Source organism: Kryptolebias marmoratus, linkage group LG19 (assembly GCF_001649575.2).
Source record: "Kryptolebias marmoratus isolate JLee-2015 linkage group LG19, ASM164957v2, whole genome shotgun sequence".
Lineage (NCBI taxonomy): Eukaryota > Metazoa > Chordata > Actinopteri > Cyprinodontiformes > Rivulidae > Kryptolebias > Kryptolebias marmoratus.
The window spans coordinates 1,200,508-1,219,735 of record NC_051448.1 but is presented as its reverse complement, the minus strand read 5'-3'; the positions used below and the strand labels follow the sequence as shown (position 1 = coordinate 1,219,735).

The window sequence follows — 19,228 nt, the reverse complement described above, 5'->3', positions numbered from 1 at the left end:
AGCAGTTTGTGAATTTATGTTCCAGTTCAATAAAATGAAATAAAACAGAATTAAAACTTTAGTAAAATATAAGAAAAAATGACATATAAGTGAATGAAACTAGTTAAAAGTTACACACGTGTTCTCAGTACCTGGATGTGTTAGCTAACACAAACAGATGCTAACGAGCAGAGCTGCACAGAGACACCGAGGAGTCAAACCAGAACCCAAACCCAGGATACAGAGCTTCACTGAAGGTGGTGTTGAAGGTGTGGAGGTGGACCAGGGTGTCAGAAGACACTCTGTAGAAGAACAAAGTCCCGGCAGGATGGTCCAGATACACTGCTACTCTGTGCCAGAGGCAGGCGGCGGGGACGGTGATGACCTCCATCATGTTCCTGTGACAGATGGCGTAGCCGACGTCGTCACAGCACCTGAGACTCCAGGACTGATCGTTCCCTCCGAACCAGCAGTCGCTGCTCTGACCTTTCCGTCTGATTCCTCTGTAACTCACTGAGACCAGAACCCCATTGGACCACTCCACCTCCCAGTAACAGCGACCAATTAGACCATTCTTACACAGCAGCTGGCTCCATTCAAATCTGTCTGGATGATCAGGATACGGCTGCTCCTCGTTCACTATCATCACCTTCTTGTTGTTGTTGGACAGCTGCAGCTTTCTGCTGACTGTGTTGGTGTCCAGTTCCAGTTCACAGTAATCTGAGGAAACACAACAAAACTGCAGTTTACCTCCATGTTTCTGCTCATATCACAGTGATGATGACCCAAGAGGAAGGTCAGAGAAAGATGCCAGATTACCAGGAAGGAACAAGATGTAGTGTTCATCTTGGAGTCAAAAATGCAAACTATGCTCAACAACTGAACAAACCTGAACAAAGCACAGACTGGTAACACTGGTATGCTGACACAAATACCGCAACACAAAGACAGATAAACGATTAAAAAGACAAAAAAACTCAACCAATAGTTGAGCAGAAACAGAGATGAAACAACATGAAAACGAAAACTATTTTGTTAACAACAAACTTACACTTCTTTAGTCCAGGTGTTAACCACTGCTTTCCACAATGATCCACCCTACAGGAAGAAACAAAGATTTTCTATGAAACCCACATCTTAGGAGCTGCTCGTCATGAAGCAATTTACAGAACAGTTCTGTGATGAACACAAAGATGAGTCCATCCATGAGCCGCCTCTGGTCACCATGGTAGCTCGTAAGTGATGTTTGGATGGATCAACGGTTCAGAGTCTCGGCTGCAGTAATGAGGACGTTGCTCCGGTCTGTCATGGTGAAGGAGGAGTTGAGCCAAAAGGCAAAGCTCTTTATTTACTGGTCAGTCTTTGTTGCGACTCTCACCTGGGGTCAGAAGTTATGGATCATGACTAAAACAATGAGATCCTGGATTCAAGTAGACGGCTGGGTTCAGTCTCAGAGATAAGGAGAGGAACTCCATCGTCTGAGTAGAGCCGTTGCTCCTGCACACCAAAAGGTGGTTCAGCCATCTGAGTAGGATGCCTCCTGGGCACCTCCATCCGGAGGCAGATCCCACTGGAAGGAGGCCCTGGGGCCGACCCAGAACTTGGGAACATCTTGAAATCCACCAGGAGAAGCTAGAGAGGGTTTCTGGGCAGAGGGAGATCTGAGTTTTCCTCTTGAACCTGTTGCCTCCATGTTCCACAATGGTAGTTCTTAACATTTAAAGCTGACAGTCGAAACTTGTGAGGGCAGGGGGGGTTAGTGGCTGCTAAGGTAAGAAATCATCTAAACAATGATTATCTGGCATTGGGTTAGATTCTGTTATGAGTTTTATTCGAATCTCTCCTCTGGTTCTGACAAAGAAACCCACACAGACACGGGTTAAACCATTATCCCTCAGCCTTCGCCTTCGACAGCAGGCGGTAAAAAACCAGAGAAGAAGTCCAGTCATCTCTTTTAGAAAGAACTTCTGTGATCGATGAGAATCAACACCAACATGTGGTTTAATAATCTACCTGTTTTATTTATCAAGCTGGGTCAAATAATAACATTTCCACTCACTTTTAAAAGTATCACTGAAAGAGTTAAAATATGGTTTGTTATTCTGTATTTAGAACAAAATGTGAACGACACTGTTATTTATGCAGTTTTATTTATTGTTCTGCATGTTTGATGCACTCAGAGCAGGCTGAGGTCATGTTCAATGTAGTTGCAGGTTTGGTCAGAAGGGGGCAGTGGCGTGCAGGTCAATTTCTGGTTTTCCGAGATTTTGCCCCAATGCATCTTGGTACTTTCTGTTTGCCGCCATGAGGGATAAACGTGGGGACGTGTTTCTTGATGAAAGGTAAAGAAACTGGTGTAGAATATGAGTGAGTGTAAAATGAGGCATTTCCACTTGTTTGGGTTAATCTGTTAGAGTTTTTTACCACACATTAGAGACTAAAGCCAGAGATTTTGTACGAATCTTTTTTGTTATTTGGACAAAAGAACAACAAAAACAAGTGCTTCAGTTTGTGATTTTATTTATAACAATAAACTGCAGCCAAATTAAAAACCCAGTTTGATTTTACATATATGAAACAATTTACATAAATGACTTAAAAATACAGAACAGTGCATGATTTATCAGTTTAATCAGAAACAGTTTCAAATACAGGAAAGTTCAGTTTGTAACCAGGTCTTACAGAACGTCCGTGGTCCTTTTTGTTAATAAATAAAATTTACTTTAATTAGTGATTGTAATTTTTATACATCTGAGTCTTTTAAATCACAGACTGGTGTAAGAGTGAATTATAATAAATGATAGGTCATTAAAACAGGTCATGTGAATTTTTTAAACCCTTGATGTGATTTTATAACATTTCTTTAAAAAATCGTAGCTCATTTCAAATTTCTTTATAAATGTTAATTTTACACTTTTGTGCCCCTTTTTCCACCAGCTCTATTTCAGAAGTCCCGCTCTTCTCTATTCGGCTCGGCTCTATAAAAAATGCATCGCGTTTCCACCGGCCAGTTTGGTCTGTAGCAGAAGAACGCCTCCTTGTGTTGCAGTGGGCAGGGCCACGGGGTGGGGTGGGGGATTGGGGTGTTACCGAAACTTGGCCCCATTTGTGGAAACAACGGAAGCGCTATGGACAACGTTGGCCCTGTGTTGTTGCTGTTTTTTAAACTTATGGGGATTCTCCTGAGACTTCAGGAAGAGAGGCGCAGTGGAAGAAATGCTCTGGATGCCGCCATTGTTGCGCGGAGTAGGACAGCTGTTATCCGCCGGAGATTTCAGGCTTTACAGGCCTTCAGCTGGGGGACAGACGGCAGAAACGCTGCAGGGTAAGCTAACGCTGTTGTCTACCGTTGTTTTCTTCGCTCTTTATGTTTGCATTTGGCCACACCCACAACCAGTGAGTGAACAGGAGCTAAGCTTGCATCACCCACGAAGCAGGGCCGACCCAGCTGGCCCTACTCCGAAGCTGGGATGCCGGTTGAAACGCTCGCAAAGCAAGCCGAGTAGAGTGGAGCCGGGAACTTTAGAGCCGGTGGAAAGAAGGCATTAGAGTCCCTGCACCATCCCAGTGATCCTGAAGCTGTTTATGATTTGTAGCTCTTAATGGAAGTTGGATGACTCCCTCCTAAGGAGAGCACGGAGACACCCAGGAGTCAGGCCAGAGCCCAAACCCTGGATACAGAGGTTCACTGAAGGTGGTGTTGAAGGTGTGGAGGTGGACCAGGGTGTCAGAAGACACTCTGTAGAAGGACAGAATCCCAGCAGGATGGTCCAGATACACTGCTACTCTGTGCCAGAGGGAGGCGGCGGGGACGGTGATGACCTCCATCATGTTCTTGTGACTGATGGCGTAGCCCATTTTATCACAGCACCTCAGACTCCAGGACTGATCGTTCCCTCCGAACCAGCAGTCGCTGCTCTGACCTTTCCGTCTGATTCCTCTGTAACTCACTGAGACCAGAACCCCATTGGACCACTCCACCTCCCAGTAACAGCGACCAGTTAGACCATTCTTACACAGCAGCTGGCTCCATTCAAATCTGTCGGGATGATCAGGATACGGCTGCTCCTCGTTCACTATCATCACCTTCTTGTTGTTGTTGGACAGCTGCAGCTTTCTGCTGACTGTGTTGGTGTCCAGTTCCAGTTCACAGTAATCTGAGGAAACACAACAAAACTGCAGTTTACCTCCATGTTTCTGCTCATCCTAAACATTAAAAAAACAAAGCAGCTGAACTTAGTGTTATTGGGGTTGATGATGGCCGATGAAAGTTTGTTGGTAGAAGCACAATTTTATATTCAAACTTTCATCAAGTTCTTTGAATTCGGTCAGAGTTTAGTTTGTATTTGTGACTTTTAAAAACTACCCCTCTAGGAAGTGCTAATTCAACTATGCTAATGAAGGGTAAACAAAAAAACAAATGGAGGGAGCACCATTAAACATAGACAGATAAGAGAGGGTGCCAGCAAAGATGTTGAGATTAAGGGGGAGGAATGCCCAGAGATACTGTTGCAGATGCCTCTCTGCCATAGTCCTGATAGTGATGGAAAGTTTTATCGGCCGGCCTTGGGAGGGGAGCCGGCACAGATCTACAGGTGTCCTAGGGGAGGGAGGGGAACTGATGGGAAAAGAGCGTCTTGTTTACATAATATCTAGGAGGATTTTGAGATAGCCAGCCAGCCAAGGTTGACTCAGTGGAGCCAGAATCAGATATCAGAATTGTTTTGGTCAGGCTGACACCATAATTTCAGGTTAGCCTCAAGAGTCTCACTGATACATCTCAATGGTGAAACCAACCAGCCAAATTAAAGTGGTCACTTCCACCGGGCCGAGTCAGTAACTTCTCCAAGGTCGATTGCATTTGGCCAGCGAGTTCTAAGGTCCACAGCTGGCCCACGACTCACAAGAGTCGTGTCCAGAGAAGAAAAGAGCATCCACCTTTGCCAAGAGCAGGACAAAAAAATGTTTAATGATTAGTGAAGACATTATATTATTTAATGCGCAAATGTTTACCAAAACTAATATTGTGTCTGTTGTTAATAGATTTGTTTGACTCAAAGAGGACCCAAGAGTGAAGTTGGGAAAATAACATTTTTACTTGCAGACAAAAGACAGATTCTGTGGTAGGCAACAAAATGTAAGCACAACAAATTACAAACTGGTTATACTGCAATGACAACAAAGAATGTAAGACGGACACGGGTGAAAGATAAAAAAAAGAGACAAGGAATTTAACCAACAGTTGAGCTGTCAGCCAAAAAAACGAAGATAACAAACACAAAACAGAAGGGACAGGTAACCAGGCATGTGTTAAAGCAACATGGGGGGGCGAAATGAAGGAAGAACAAAGAAACAACAGTCAAACTTACACTTCTTTAGACCAGGTGTTAACCACTGTTTTCCACAATGATCCACCCTAAAGGAAGAAACAAAGAAATTATGAAACAAACCTTAAGAACTGTTAGACATAAAGGAGTTTATTGTGGAGACATTCATTTGTCATTTGAGCTAAACTCTTTTAGGGGACATTTCAGGTTCTTTTTGTCCAGTCCAAATGTCTTTTGTGGACTGAGAGAGAGCTTATGACTGTGCCACCTGAGGGGTGGTGGGCGGTGCTGTGCCTGACTAGGAAATACTGTAGTAACGTTTGTCTGGTCCCCATATAAGCAAAGCAAATGTTGTTTTGGCATCGTCATCTAAAGGTCAGCTTGTTTCTGGTGTTGGCTGGACTTCACCAGGGCTGTCCTTAATGTGATGTCAATGGACAGGATCTCAAGATGCAACTGTGGAGAGAAGGGTGTCTGCTTTGGGAACCTCAGCATTTCATCTCTACTTTTTTGCAGAGGATGTTGTTCTGTTAGCAACTTCAGGGCAAAAGATTAGGATCATTAGAATGATTCCCAACTGCTTCCTTTTGGAGATTGTTTTGAAACACACTCATTTGGAGGAGGTGAAGACCCAGAATACGCTAAAGGAGTAAATTTGTTTTGGTCTGAGAATGTCTTAGGATACCCAAGGATAATTTGGAAGGTGCACAGAGGAGATGCTATTTACCTTCATTAAAAGCTGACATTTTAAATTTGCAGGTTAGATCAGTGGCCTAGTGGTAGAGTATCTGCCCTGAAACTGGGAGGTTGTGGGTTCCATCCCCGGCCGGGTCATACCAAAGACTGTAAAAATGGGACCCATTGCCACCATGCTTGACACTCAGCATTAAGGGTTGGAATTGGGGGGTTAGATCACCAAATGATTCCCGAGCGCGGCACCACTGCTGCTCACCGCTCCCTCAGGGGATGGGTCAAATGCAGAGAACAAATTTCACACACTTGGGTGTGTGACAATCAGTGGTACTTTAACTTTAACCTTTAGGGACTTTCTGTTATGAGTTAATACCTGAGAACAGCCAGACTGCAATATGGATCCTCAACTCTGGACTGAAGCAGCTTCACTCCTGAGGCTCCTGGATGGTTGTAGGTCAGGTCCAACTCCTTCAGATGGGGCGGGTTGGAGCTCAGAGCTGAGGCCAGAGAAGCACAGCCTTCCTCTGTGATCAGACAACCTGAAAGACTGGAAATAGGATGTGGTAAATAAGAACAATCACAAACCAGAAACTAGGTTTCATCATATCAGATATGTCTTCTAACCTGAGAGCTTCCAGTTTGCAGCTTGGACTCTTCAGTCCAGCAGATAGAAGCTTGACTCCTGAATCCTGAAGCTTGTTGTTGCTCAGGTCCAGCTCTCGGAGACTGGAGGACTGAGAACTAAGAATCTGGGACAGAGCTTCACAACTTCTCTCTGATATGTTGCAGCCACTCAGTCTGGAGAGAAAGTAACAATGAACACCAAATTATATTTAATGTAAAATGTAGTGAATGTTAATCTACCTACAGAGCTTTGTTGGAGGCTTTGACCACCGGCAGCAGCCTCAGGAGAGCCTCCTCTGAAGCAGAGTATTTCTTCAAGTCAAACACGTCCAGATCTTCTTCTGATGACAGTAAGATGAAGACCAGAGCTGACCACTGAGCAGGAGACAGATCATCTGTGGAGAGGCTTCCTGAACTCAGGAATTGTTGGATTTCCTCTTTCATAGAACGATCATTGAGTTCATTCAGACAGTGGAACAGGTTGATGTTTTGTTCAACAGACAGATTCTCACTGATCTTCTTCTTGATGTACTGGATTGTTTCCTGATTAGTTTGATCACTACTTCCTGTATGTGTCAGCAGGCCACGAAAGAAAGTTTGATTTGCTCGCCCTGAAAGACCCAGGAGAAAGCGCAGGAACAAATCCAGGTGTCCGTTTGAACTCTGTAAGGCTCTGTCTACAGCACTTTTGTATAGCTGTGTCTCTGCAGATTCAGTTTTTCCTGTAATGGGGTTTTCTGGTGTTTGTAGTGATTCTGTGAACAGGTTGACACCAGTGTTGTCAAAAGTCAGACGGACATGAAGAGCAGCCAGAAACTCCTGAACACTCAGATGGACGAAGCAGAACACCTTGTCCTGGTACAGCCCTCTCTCCTCTTTAAAGATCTGGGTGAACACTCCAGAGTAAACTGAGGCGTCTCTGATATCGATGCCACTCTCTGTCAGGTCCGATTCATAGAAGATCAGGTTTCCTTTCTGCAGCTGCTCAAAGGCCAGTTTTCCTAAAGACTCGATCACCTTCCTGGTCTCTGGACTCCACTGTGAATCTGTCTCTGCTCCTCCGTAGTACTTGACCTGCTTCACTTTGGTTTGAACCACCAGGAAGTGGATGTACATCTCCGTCAGGGTCTTGGGCAGCTCTGGTCCATCTTTGGTTTTCAACACGTCCTCCAGAACCGTAGCATTGATCCAGCAGAAGACCGGGATGTGGCACATGATGTGGAGGCTCCGTGATGTCTTGATGTGGGAGACGATCTTGTTTGCCTGCTTCTTATCTCTGAACCTTTTGCTGAAGTACTCCTCCTTCTGTGGATCTGTAAACCCTCTGACCTCTGTCACCATGTCAACACACTCAGCAGGGATCTGATTGGCTGCTGCAGGTCTTGTGGTTATCCAGAGGCGAGCAGAAGGAAGCAGCTTTCCCTTGATGAGGTTCGTCAGCAGAACATCCACTGAGGTGGACTCTGTGACGTCAGTCAGGATCTGGTTCCTGTGGAAGTCCAGAGGAAGTCGACACTCATCCAGACCATCAAAGATGAACAGAACCTGGAACTCATCAAACCTGCAGGTTCCTTTGGTTTCAGTGAAGAAGTGATGAAGAAGTCCCACCAAGCTGAACTTTTTCTCTTTCAGCACATTCAGCTCTCTGAAGGTAAACGGGAACAGGAAGTGGATGTCCTGGTTGCTTCTGTCTTCAGCCCAGTCCAGAGTGAACTTCTGAGTTAGGACAGTTTTCCCGATGCCAGCTACTCCCTTTGTCATCACTGTTCTGATTGGTCCATGTCTTCCAGGTGGAGCTTTAAAGATGTCTTCTTGTCTGATGGTTGTTTCTGGTCTGTATGGTTTCCTGGATGCTGTTTCAATCTGTCTGACCTCATGTTCATCATTGACCTCTCCAGTTCCTCCCTCTGTGATGAAGAGCTCTGTGTAGATCTCATTCAGGAGAGTTGGGTTTCCTGCTGTAGAGATCCCCTCAAACACACACTGGAACTTATTTTTCAGGCTAAACTTGTGTCTTTGTTGAAACTCTGTTGAAGAAACCCCTAAAGAGAGATGCCATGTTTCTTAGTTTTTAGAACATTTCTTCCTTTCATTTGCAAGAGACAACAAGACACAAAGTGAGCTTACAATTGGAACTTCAACACATAACCTTTTAGTATTGTACGCCTACAAACTCCAGAAGACTGCTTAAAATTTGCTGTCCTAAAAGACTAAGCAGGTGGAACAACTTAGACAGTCACTGTCAAAACTATCCTTTGTGGAAATCTGAAACCTTTGTGTTTCCAATTTCATTTGCAAGTTACTTTCTAATAGGTCACATTATCCCACACAAATTGAAGATGTTAGTGAGCGCACAAGTGAGGTAAGGACTTGGGCTACCAACCCTGGTAACAAGAGGAAATGGGACCTAGTTTTTAAAAGCAAAAGACACCAGGACATTGTAGACCAGGTCCAACATGGCAGAGGGGATCTTGGCTTGGGGACAACAGAACCTACATCTGGGCTTCCCCTAGCGTTATCCAAAGGGGGTGTACCGCCCCCAAATGAAGGTTGTGGCATGTAATAAATTAAAAAATGTCTGTACTTGTATATCTAAGCTGTTGCTTGCAGAGAGAGAGAAAAATGTAACCCACTCAGAACCAAAACTGAATTTTGTAGGAGCGTTTTTGAAATGCTCTTATACCTTAACTTGGCTGTCATCGGGGAAATCCACCCCTGGCTGTACAAGACTGTAGATCATTTATGTATTTCAACTAAAATGCATTTAAATTTCTCTTTACGACATGTCAAATAACTTAAAATGATCTTACTGTTCTGTAGACAGTCGGCGAGCTTCTTTTGGTTCATTTTCCTCAAGAAGTGCAAGGTGATATTCAGAAATGACTCTCTGCTGGTTTTCCTATGGTCTTTATCATCAGCATCCAACATCTTTTCATTCCCCTTCATATTCTCTAAGCTTTCTTGGCAATCTGAACCAAGGATCTTCTGGAAATTATTCAATTCTGTCTCCACAAATTGTGTAATGTTTTCCTTCAGAAGCTGTTACAGACAGAAAATATAAAGGAAACCTTTAATCTCTTGAATGTTTTAGAAATAAATGAACTTTATAGCCAATATAAAAAGACTGTTGCAATACTGTAACTGACAAACTATTGAATGGTTAACTGATGGTCATGTTCTAGATGTAAAAACAATTGTTGTTGTGACAATGCAGAGATAAATGTAGATTTCTTCTCACCATAAATATGGAGTCCAGATCAGTTTGAGCCTGAGGGTCAGACTGACCATTTAGAGCTTTGGAGCTCTCCTGTCCAACTCTGTAAAACAAACACAATTGTTCTTTAAAGAGCATATCTAAAATTTCTTCAAGAAATTGTGTTCTGTATTGAGGCTTCCTGAAAAACAAAGTGACTAATTATTTAAAGTTGAGAACTGAGCCACAAACTGAGCCACAAACCTCTTCAGTGCTTGTTGAACATCACAATTTGATGTCAACATAGTTAATCTTCAAAAAGCAAAGACGCACCCTTGAGGTTCCCAAACGAGAAACCCTCTCTCCACAACAACACTTAGAGGTGTTCATGGACAGGATTCAAACAGGATTGAAAACAAGGGCAGCCCTGGTGGGGTCTAACCTACACCTGAAACAAGCTTCACTCTGTGCTAAGAATGGAGACATCTCTTACTTTGGTTATACATGGACAGGTACCCTAAAACCATGCAGGACCGCCACAAAATTCCCAAAAAGACAAAATCAACACAGATGGACTAGGCAACCAAACTCCATGACCCCCTGAACAACTAAGAAGGTAAAAATCTGTTCTAGTAAAAACTCAACTGTTACTTCAAAATACAGTCAGGTTTAACATTCTCACCCGTTCTGTTCAGACTGATGTCCATCTTTGAACATAACTATTTGATCCATGGACCAGCTGCTCTTCAGAGAGACACAGCTGGGTGGAGGTGAGGCTGGTGTCTGCTGATGGATGCTGATTAAAGAAACACAAGCGTAAATTTAGTGATGCACCATGGGAAATATTTAGTGTCAAACAAACAAGATGCTGCAGGCAGACTACTGACACGTTCTAGGAAGCGAGCTCACATGAACCTCAATTTTATATTCTTTACTTTGGCTACCAGTAGATTTTAGGATTAGTTTTAAAATCATTACACTAACAAACAGAGGGCTAAACAGTCAGGGCCCAGATTTTCAGCAACAAGGCAGCTCAAAGTTTGTATGCAATCTTCTCACAAAATGTACTGCTGCTCGCTGTCGTCGCTCAGAGGCTCAGAATCTGTGAGTTGTTCCACGCAGCAGACTGAAGACCAAGGAGGACCGAGCCTTTCAGTCCTCAGCACCATCGCTGTGGACCAGTCTGACTCTGCAGCTACATTTAGTTCATTCTGTGGACTCTTCAAATCTTATGTGGATGTCAGCCATCCTGTGGTACAAAACTCTGCTCTTATGTAGGGAAATAAAGTCCATAATTTACATTCTCACCTGTTCTGGTCAGACTGATGTCCATCTTTGAACATCGCTATTGGATCCATGGACCAGCTGCTCCTCAGAGACACACAGCTGGGTGGAGGTGAGGCTGGTGTCTGCTGATGGATGCTGTTTAAAGAAAACACAACTGTAATTTTAGTAATGCACCGTGGGAAATATTTTGTGTCAATTAGAGGACCTAAAAATTGTGTTGCTGTCTCAAAGAATGGAGCAGCTGATGAACTTTAAATTATAATAATTTCTGACATAAACCAAGAACTGGAATAAAAACTCCACCTGGGTTGACTTGTTGGACTGATATCTAATGTTATAATGCTCCTTGGTACAAACTTTATTAGTTGGTTAGAATTTGTTGGCCAACTTTCTGATGATGCTATGGGTATGTCAGCCATCTTGTGGTACAAAACTCTGCTGTTAAAGAGGGAAATCAAGTCCATAATTTACATTCTCACCCTTTATGTTCAGACTGATGTCCATCTTTGAACATCGCTATTGGATCCATGGACCAGCTGCTCCTCAGAGACACACAGCTGGGTGGAGGTGAGGCTGGTGTCTGCTGATGGATGCTGATTAAAGAAAATGTAAAAATAAATGCCTTCAAAAATAAAATAAATGTAGCCATCAGAAGTTTTTTCAGCACCTTGTATTTTCTGTTTAACCTGTAATGTTTTATTTAACCAGGTGAGTCTCACTGAGAGCATAGAAGTCTTTTTCCTGTGCAGCCTAAACATGCCTGTTTTCAGAAACACAAGGAGAACATGTAAACTCCGACCCGGGACTTGGACCAGGACCTTCTTGCTGTGAGGCAGCAGGGCTGACCACTGTACCATCGTGCTGCCAGGTAAACTGCTGCTTTGCAACAAAGAAGGTCCTGGGTTCTTAACTCAGGTGAAGTCATGTGAAGTTTGCGTCCTCTCCTCGTGCACGTTTCCTTCAGGTACTCTGGTTTTCTCCCACAAAATAAAAACATGCATGTTGAGTTAATTGGAGGTTTAAACTTGACTTCAGTAGTGAGTGAGTGTGATTGTGCTTGGCTGTTTGTCGTCGGTTGGTCTTGAAATGGACAGATGACCTGTCGAAGGTGTACCTCTCCTTCAAAGTACATATTTACATACCAAACTAAAGGCAGGTTTTTGTTTTCAGTGTTTATCTTCTGAGTTGAAATGAATAGTTTCTACAACTTTTTGATGTTTAGAACAAGAAGTTATTGGAAAGATTGAAGAAATTTATTTTTAATTGTTCAACCAAACCCTGGGTTTGTGTTCCTTAACTGAAAATAAAAACATAAATGATCTCTGAGGCAATCGAAGTTCTCTAAAAAGTGCAGTACAGTGGATATAAAACGCCTACACACCCGTGTTCAAATGCCAGGTTTTCCTAATGTAAAAAAATGACAGCAAGACAAATAATTTCACAACTTTTTCCACCTTTAATAATGACCTATAACCTGTACAACACAACTGAAAAACAAACAGAAATCTTTCAGGGAGGTGAAGTGGATGCATATCCACTGTATAGTCAGGAGAGACTGAAGAATGACTCATGAAAAATAAATATTTTCTGTGGTACTGCAGGAAGGAAACTAAAAACACCTCTCTGAAAAAATCTGACCGGACTGGATTTGTCAGTGTGGGACGACCCATTTTCACATTCTGCAAGTCATCTCTAACACTTACTTAATGGTGTTTTTATTCTCAACTAAAGAAGGGCGTGAAAGTATTTAACTATCTAATGATAGCAGGTTGGTCTTTTTGGAGTTAAATGTGAAATAAAATTCCTATTTAATTGTTGCTTTTTTAGTAAAAACTGAAAATGTTTGTAGTGTCTGAGAGTCCCAGGGCCTGCAGTACACTTCCTAAAAACCATGTTTCTCCTGGGACTGACAGGACATAAGGATTCCAGCACCATATAGAGAGACAAAGGCCATGAAAACATGAAGGCTATAGATGCATGGAAGAAAAACACAACCTATTTGTGATAATCCATGCGTGTGACCACAGGTCTGTATAAGATACTGACTGTGTCCTGAGATCGAGGGAGTCTTCAAAGATTGAGCCATAAATTCCTCATGATTTGGTTGTCGTGGTACGGGCTGCAGTTCTGAATCAGATCATGACTGATTGCAAAAGCTGATTGGTTCTGGGGTTGGCTGGGATCGCGGGCGCTTCCTGGAAGCTGATTGGCTGGTGCGTCTGAATATGCACGAATCACGAGCCCCCATGTTGATATATACCCCCTGCTTTTCATTTCATTAACACCACAACTTCTCCAGTTGAACATTATTTGAAACGATCCATCACATAATCGACAGTAAAAAGGGGTTTTCTCAGCTGAATCACTTCTAGATGAGCGTCCTCTCTGCAGATGGATTCTGACACAAATGCTCAGCTGGCTAAATGTGAAAAGGTTACCTTGCTTTCTCAGCAGACTGATGTCCATCTTCAACGTTTGGAGGTTCAAATATCAGTCGAAGATGGCTGATGGACACTCGTCTGGGTTCATCACAGCTGTGGGTTTGATAACGATGGAGATGTGAGAGCTGGACTCTGACGTGGAGAACTTAGAGACAGTGGTCTTACCTCTGAGACTTGGTATGGTTCTCACGTTCCTGATCGGTTTTAGGAGGAACTCTCTGCTTGTTCTCACACCGATCCATGACAGATCCCTCACCTTGATCCAAACACAACTAAATGATCAGTCAGAAGTGTTTACAGCAGAGGAGACGTCATCACAAACAGTCAGAGCTGGGAGAAAATCCTGCAGAGTCCAGAAGAAGGAGTCCAGCCTGGATCTGAAGGATTCACATCCACGGGATTATTTCTCCGAGCCTCAGGAGTTCAACACCACAAAGAAGGAGCGAAACAAACAACAGGCTTTTTTTAATTAATGAGGAAATGAGTCAAGTCATCGTAATGTTGTCAGATCGGTTTAAAAAGTCCCTCGTTGCTTCCTGACAGATCAAATATAAACAAACAGCTTTTGTTCTCATCGACAAGAATAAAAAATAAATCCTTCTATAATCATCAGATTTTAACTGGACAACAGATTTATGCACAAAAACACCAAAATTAGAATTAATTTAACATATTGAAACATTTCAACTGTTCATTAAATTTAAAAAACTGATTTAATTTGACTGATTCTGTAATCACACACAATCATATCAAATCTGTAATAAAACAAAAGTTTTAACTTTTATACTCACCTTTAGTCAACCTGCAGAAATTAAACAGAGCAGAAGAAGTTCTTCTTCCTGTCGGTCCTGGTGTTTGTGACAGTCTGATTGCATCTTCATAACTTTAAATGTTGACTTTTAAAGCAGAACCAGTTCAACCTGTTCCAGAAACTTTGGTGTAATTCTGTATCCTGTCCATGAGATGGAGCTGACAGGTCAGCACCAGGTTTTATTTCCTGCTCCTCTCTGAGTTCTCGCAGTAATGAGCCCAGTCGGGTGTTACTGGAGGTAAAACACCGACCCAGTGGGCTGCCGGTACCGTGACAGAATTACAAACTGCTGTAATCATTCTAACCAGAACAGAACTTTAACTAATTAACTACTTTACTCATCTGCTTAGTCTCACCAGGACTGGAGTTCATTTTACTTACATAATGTAGGTATTTTTTCCTCATAATTTGGGAAATATTAAAAAATTAATATTTACTTCAGTATTTAGACATAAATAAGTGAGTGTTTGTCTCATTTATACATTATTTCATTATTTATCACATATTTTATCCATAAAATAGGTCAAACAGGTTGGTATATTTATGGGTAATATGTTTCTAATATTATGGTATATTTTCATGCCTGTCCTCAGTGCTTTGCTTTACAGTAATTATAACAAACTAATGTAGAGAGCCTTGGTATAGGAATACAGTGTATTAAATAAGTATGTATTAAAGATAAATTTAGTATTTCATTCCTTGAAATGTACATTTCTATATTAGTACAATTAAAGGCAAAACTTGGGCATTTTGGTTGAGTTTAGTTATTTTCTCTCAGATATTTATGGCCTGCTGCCATGTTGGTAAGAGCTAAAGAGGCCATGGAGCACCTACCAAGATGGCGGCACAAATCCTCACCTTGTTAGCATCAGCTGTGCCGTAGTTGATCATTCCAGTTTCAGTTCTGCCACCTTTAAGCTTTAAACATGAGCTGAAATACTTCATAACTTAGAGGAAATTCTAAATGGCATCAAAGAAAAGAAAACAAGCTGCAGTTGTTTAAGCAGAGCTAAAAGTATTCTTTCTTTGTATCTTGATGTGTCGTTAATGTTTGAGTTTTTGCCATCTGGGTGATTTTGTGTAGAGAAAAAAATATAAACTGCGTAAAAAATATGTGAAGTTGTATAAATGAGGCCCAAACCGGTCCATCATAGGTGAGACATTTTACTGGAATGAAAAATAACAGTTTTATGTTACTGAAAAGCACAAAGAGACTAAAAAGGTTTATTTATTTATTTATGTGTTTAAAAAAGTTTACAGATAGTGACAATTACTTTTAATGTTGAAAATAAATCCTGGATTTTAGATTCAAAGTACAATTCTTTAATGAAATCAGATGTGTGAAGAAAAAAACTGTCCCAGGTGTCCCTGTGACCGACTGGAGACCTGTCCAGGTGTCCCTGTGATGGACTGGAGACCTGTCCACCTGTCCAGGTGTCCCTGTGACCGACTGGAGACCTGTCCAGGTGTCCCTGTGACCGACTGGAGACCTGTCCAGGTGTCCCTGTTTCCACTGGGTTTATGTTCCTAAACTTCTGTGATCTCTTTTGTAAAGACTGTTGAACTGAAGCAGATTTTGATGAAACTGTCAGAAACTGATGATCGGATCAACATCTGTAGCTGATTCTCTGAGTCAAAACTATTCAAGATGGCCGCCACAGCCAGTCAGCATTAGCCATTAGTCTCTGAGTCCTTTCGGCGTGGTAGTAGCTGAGAGTTCTGTCAGCATGAACTTGATTTTAAGGCTCCAACTCTCTCATTTCAGGATTTTAGTTTGAAACTCTGGGCTGTCTGCGGCGGGCGACATGCATTCCTTCAAGGCGAGGCCTCAGAAGGTTTGTCCGGTACACTTTGATTCAGGAAAACTTTCAAATTATTTATTTATGAGCTGAGAAATGCGCTCAGACGGGTGGTGACGTCAGAGCGGTGGGCGTGGTCAGCTTGAGAGTTTGTTTCCTGGAATTTGCGGCGGAGTGAGCCCTCTCTGTGTGTCTCCACCCCGCGGTTCCTCCTCAGGTGGGACAGCAGCACCGGGACTCCGTCTGAGACATGGACTCCGGGTTTCCTCCCAGCTGGACTTTAAAGGGACTAAACCGTGTTTCCGGTCGCGCGCAATGAGGACACCCCGGAGGATCTCTGCTTCCGGATCAGCCTGAGTTTTTTCAGCCAGGTGTGGCGGCTCCACCTGCGGGCTGCTGGGACTCTCCGCGAAGCTCCCAGACTGAGTTTGTTTGTTTGTTTGTTTGTTTGTCTCCTCGTCATCATGCCGGAACTCATCACGGTGACGGAGTTTGTTGAGGAAACTAATGAGGACTACAAAGCTCCCACCACCTCCAGCTTCACCACCCGGATGTCCCACTGCAGGAACACCGTGGCAGCCCTGGAGGAGGTGAGCGCGCACACCTGCACGCGCACTGAGTGGGCCTTTCAAATGAAAAACATCAAAAATTCAAATAAAAAACCCAAAAAAGTCAGATTAGTTTTATTTCCTTCAGCTTGTTGCCACTTCCTGCTCTGAGAACATGAACTGAGTTCAGATCAGCTGCTGAGGATGAACCAGTTTGTTTCTCCTGCGGATGAACCAGTTTGGAACAGAATGAAGTGATTCTTGGCTTTTATTCAGAAAGAGGAAGAGAGAGAAGCACTTCCTCCTGCTCTGAGGACGGTTGGGTCTCTGCTTGTGAAACACTTCACTGCCTCTTTATTTAGTTTTGCAACTCAGCCATGATGGGGCAAGTTTGACAGGAAGCGAAGGTCAAAGGTCAAAGGATGCTTCAGGAAAGCTTCCTGTTGGGACTCTGAGGTCCTCCATCCTGAACAGAAACACTTTGAGGCCACGTAGAAATCAGTTCAGCTTCTTTTCTGTGGAATCAGTTTTCAGACACCTGGAATCATTTTGTAGTTTTTGTGTCCCTTTGTCTTTGTCTTTTTGGACTTTGTTGTCCTTGGTCAGCTCAGTCCTTCTGGTCCTTTAGACTCGTGGTTTTTTGTCCCTTTTTGTTTTGTTTGTTTCTTGGATTTGTTCTGATTTGTTTCGTCTCTTTTCGAGGCTGTTCTTGGATCTTTCTGGTCAGTTTGTGCGTCTTTATGCTCTTTTTGAACAGTTTTACCTTTGGAACCGTAACGTAACGACAGATGAAACTTCCACAGACTGATGATCCATTAAACGCAGATCTTTAACAGTTTTTGTATTTTTATTTATTTATGATTAGTTTTCATCTCTTTGTAGCAGTTCAGGCTGAACTTGTTAATTTAAGGATCCCCATTTGCTGATAGATGAGCCAGAATGGGGTCCCAATCCCATCTTTGGGAACCAGTGGTCCCTAGTCCTGGTCCTGGTCCTGGTCCTGGTCCTGGTCCTGGAGGACCTCTCTCCTGTATGTTTTAGCTGTTTTTGCAGAAGTCATTTAAATCAGGTGAGTCACAGCAGAGAAACACCTGAGACATGGAGGACAGTGGTCCACCAGGACCAGGACCAGAACCAGGACCAGGACCAGGGTCCGCTGTTTTAGACTCTTTATAGATTTTTGTGACTCGGTTGTTTGACTGGTCAGATTTTCATCTCGCTGTTTTGACTCCGTTTTGAAATGTTTTGGACTTTGTTGTCTTTAAATGTCCTCGTTGTTGTTTCGGTCGGTTTGCTGTTTGTTTGTTTTTCACCCTGATGATGAAGATGATGATGATGGTGGTGATGAAGCTGTGACATCATGGAGGTTTTTTAGGTGTTTTATGTATTTTCTTTTCTGTTTTGACTCATTTTTGTTTGGATCTCTTGTTGCACTTCCTGTTTGTTCTGTGTGTGTTTGTGTAGGTGTGAGAGAGAGAGAGAGAGTTTGCATTATTTCCATGCTGCTACGTGCAAATTCAGCAGATCTGCATGAACTGACACACGCTCCAGAATTCCCTCCGACGTCCAGTTTTACTCTGATTTGTTTTGATCCTTAAATGGATGGATGGATGGATGGATAGATGGATGGATGGATGGATGTATGTATGGTTGGATAGATGGATGGATGGATGGATGGTTGGATGGATATATGGATGGATGGGTGGGTGGGTGGATGGATGGATGAATAAATGAATGAGTGATGTCAGTGAATCCAGCATGTGATTGCTGCTATTTTTATATCTTTACGACATGTTTGTTATCAGTGACTCATGACACGGTGATCTCTGACTGTTTCAGGCGACATTCTCCTTCCTCGCTGCTCCTCATCACTCCCAGCTGACTGAGGAGGAGGAGGAGGAGGAGGAGGAGGAGGAGGAGGAGTCTTTCTCTGCTTCCTTGTAGTATTTCTGGTTATCTCGCGTTTCAGTTTTTGCTCTTTTCGCTTGTTTGGGACATTTTCTGTTGACTTCTGTAAATTTGTGGTCGGTTCACTTCTTGGTTTTGGTGAAGCTCGTCTGTCAGAACTGGGCCTCCTGCAGCTGCGTGCACGTACCCGCACGTGCACGTGTCTAAAACCGGGCCCGGCTGCAGAGGCGGTGTGTAACTAACTGACCGTCTGAGCGGCAGAATCAGGAAACAATTCTGTCTGACTGGAAACCAAACAGTTTATTTCTGGAGCACATTTACAAAAACCTCAGCCGACCAAAGAGCTTCACAATAATTACAACATCGTAGATCAAAGAAATGCAATTAAGTTTAATAAAATATGAGTTAAAGTGGCAGAAAATTACCAATAAAATAATAATACAAATAAAAACCAAGCCATGCTTCGTTTCAGTTGCTGCAGTTAACTGACTGTAGGGACAGACCTGTCCCCTCCAGTCTCTGACCTGGCTGTAGGGACGGACCTGTCCCCTCCAGTCTCTGACCTGGCTGTAGGGACGGACCTGTCCCCTCCAGTCTCTGACCTGGCTGTAGGGACGG

General features: G+C 43.0%; 3 protein-coding genes across 4 annotated transcripts in view; 1 reads left to right on the top strand and 2 right to left on the bottom strand.

The window, feature by feature from the left end:
* Nucleotides 1-160: 160 nt before the first annotated feature.
* LOC108249678 (stonustoxin subunit beta-like) lies at nucleotides 161-1,672 on the bottom strand. The gene is made up of 3 exons (XM_025002254.1): nucleotides 1,551-1,672; nucleotides 1,031-1,077; nucleotides 161-699 (listed from the first exon to the last, which is right to left on the bottom strand). The coding sequence occupies exons 1-3, from the start codon at nucleotides 1,670-1,672 to the stop codon at nucleotides 161-163; spliced, it is 708 nt and encodes a 235-aa protein (XP_024858022.1).
* A 1,719-nt stretch (nucleotides 1,673-3,391) lies between these two features.
* Nucleotides 3,392-14,432, bottom strand: LOC108249687 (NACHT, LRR and PYD domains-containing protein 4E). Its single transcript, XM_017439230.3, has 13 exons — nucleotides 14,336-14,432; nucleotides 13,710-13,958; nucleotides 13,542-13,637; nucleotides 11,583-11,696; nucleotides 11,125-11,238; nucleotides 10,499-10,612; nucleotides 9,862-9,940; nucleotides 9,434-9,662; nucleotides 6,868-8,665; nucleotides 6,624-6,797; nucleotides 6,373-6,546; nucleotides 5,349-5,395; nucleotides 3,392-4,136 (listed from the first exon to the last, which is right to left on the bottom strand). Exons 2-13 carry the CDS (start codon nucleotides 13,784-13,786, stop codon nucleotides 3,604-3,606), a joined length of 3,549 nt encoding a protein of 1,182 aa, XP_017294719.1. The 5' UTR covers nucleotides 13,787-13,958; nucleotides 14,336-14,432; the 3' UTR covers nucleotides 3,392-3,603.
* A 1,863-nt stretch (nucleotides 14,433-16,295) lies between these two features.
* The window catches only part of asap2b (ArfGAP with SH3 domain, ankyrin repeat and PH domain 2b), a 30,643-nt gene continuing 27,710 nt past the window's right edge, over nucleotides 16,296-19,228 (top strand). For both annotated transcript variants that reach the window (XM_017439233.3, XM_017439232.3), the window contains exon 1: nucleotides 16,296-16,744. In XM_017439233.3, coding sequence (XP_017294722.1) covers nucleotides 16,619-16,744 — 126 coding nt within the window. In that variant the 5' untranslated portion in view covers nucleotides 16,296-16,618. The remainder of the gene's footprint in view (nucleotides 16,745-19,228) is intronic.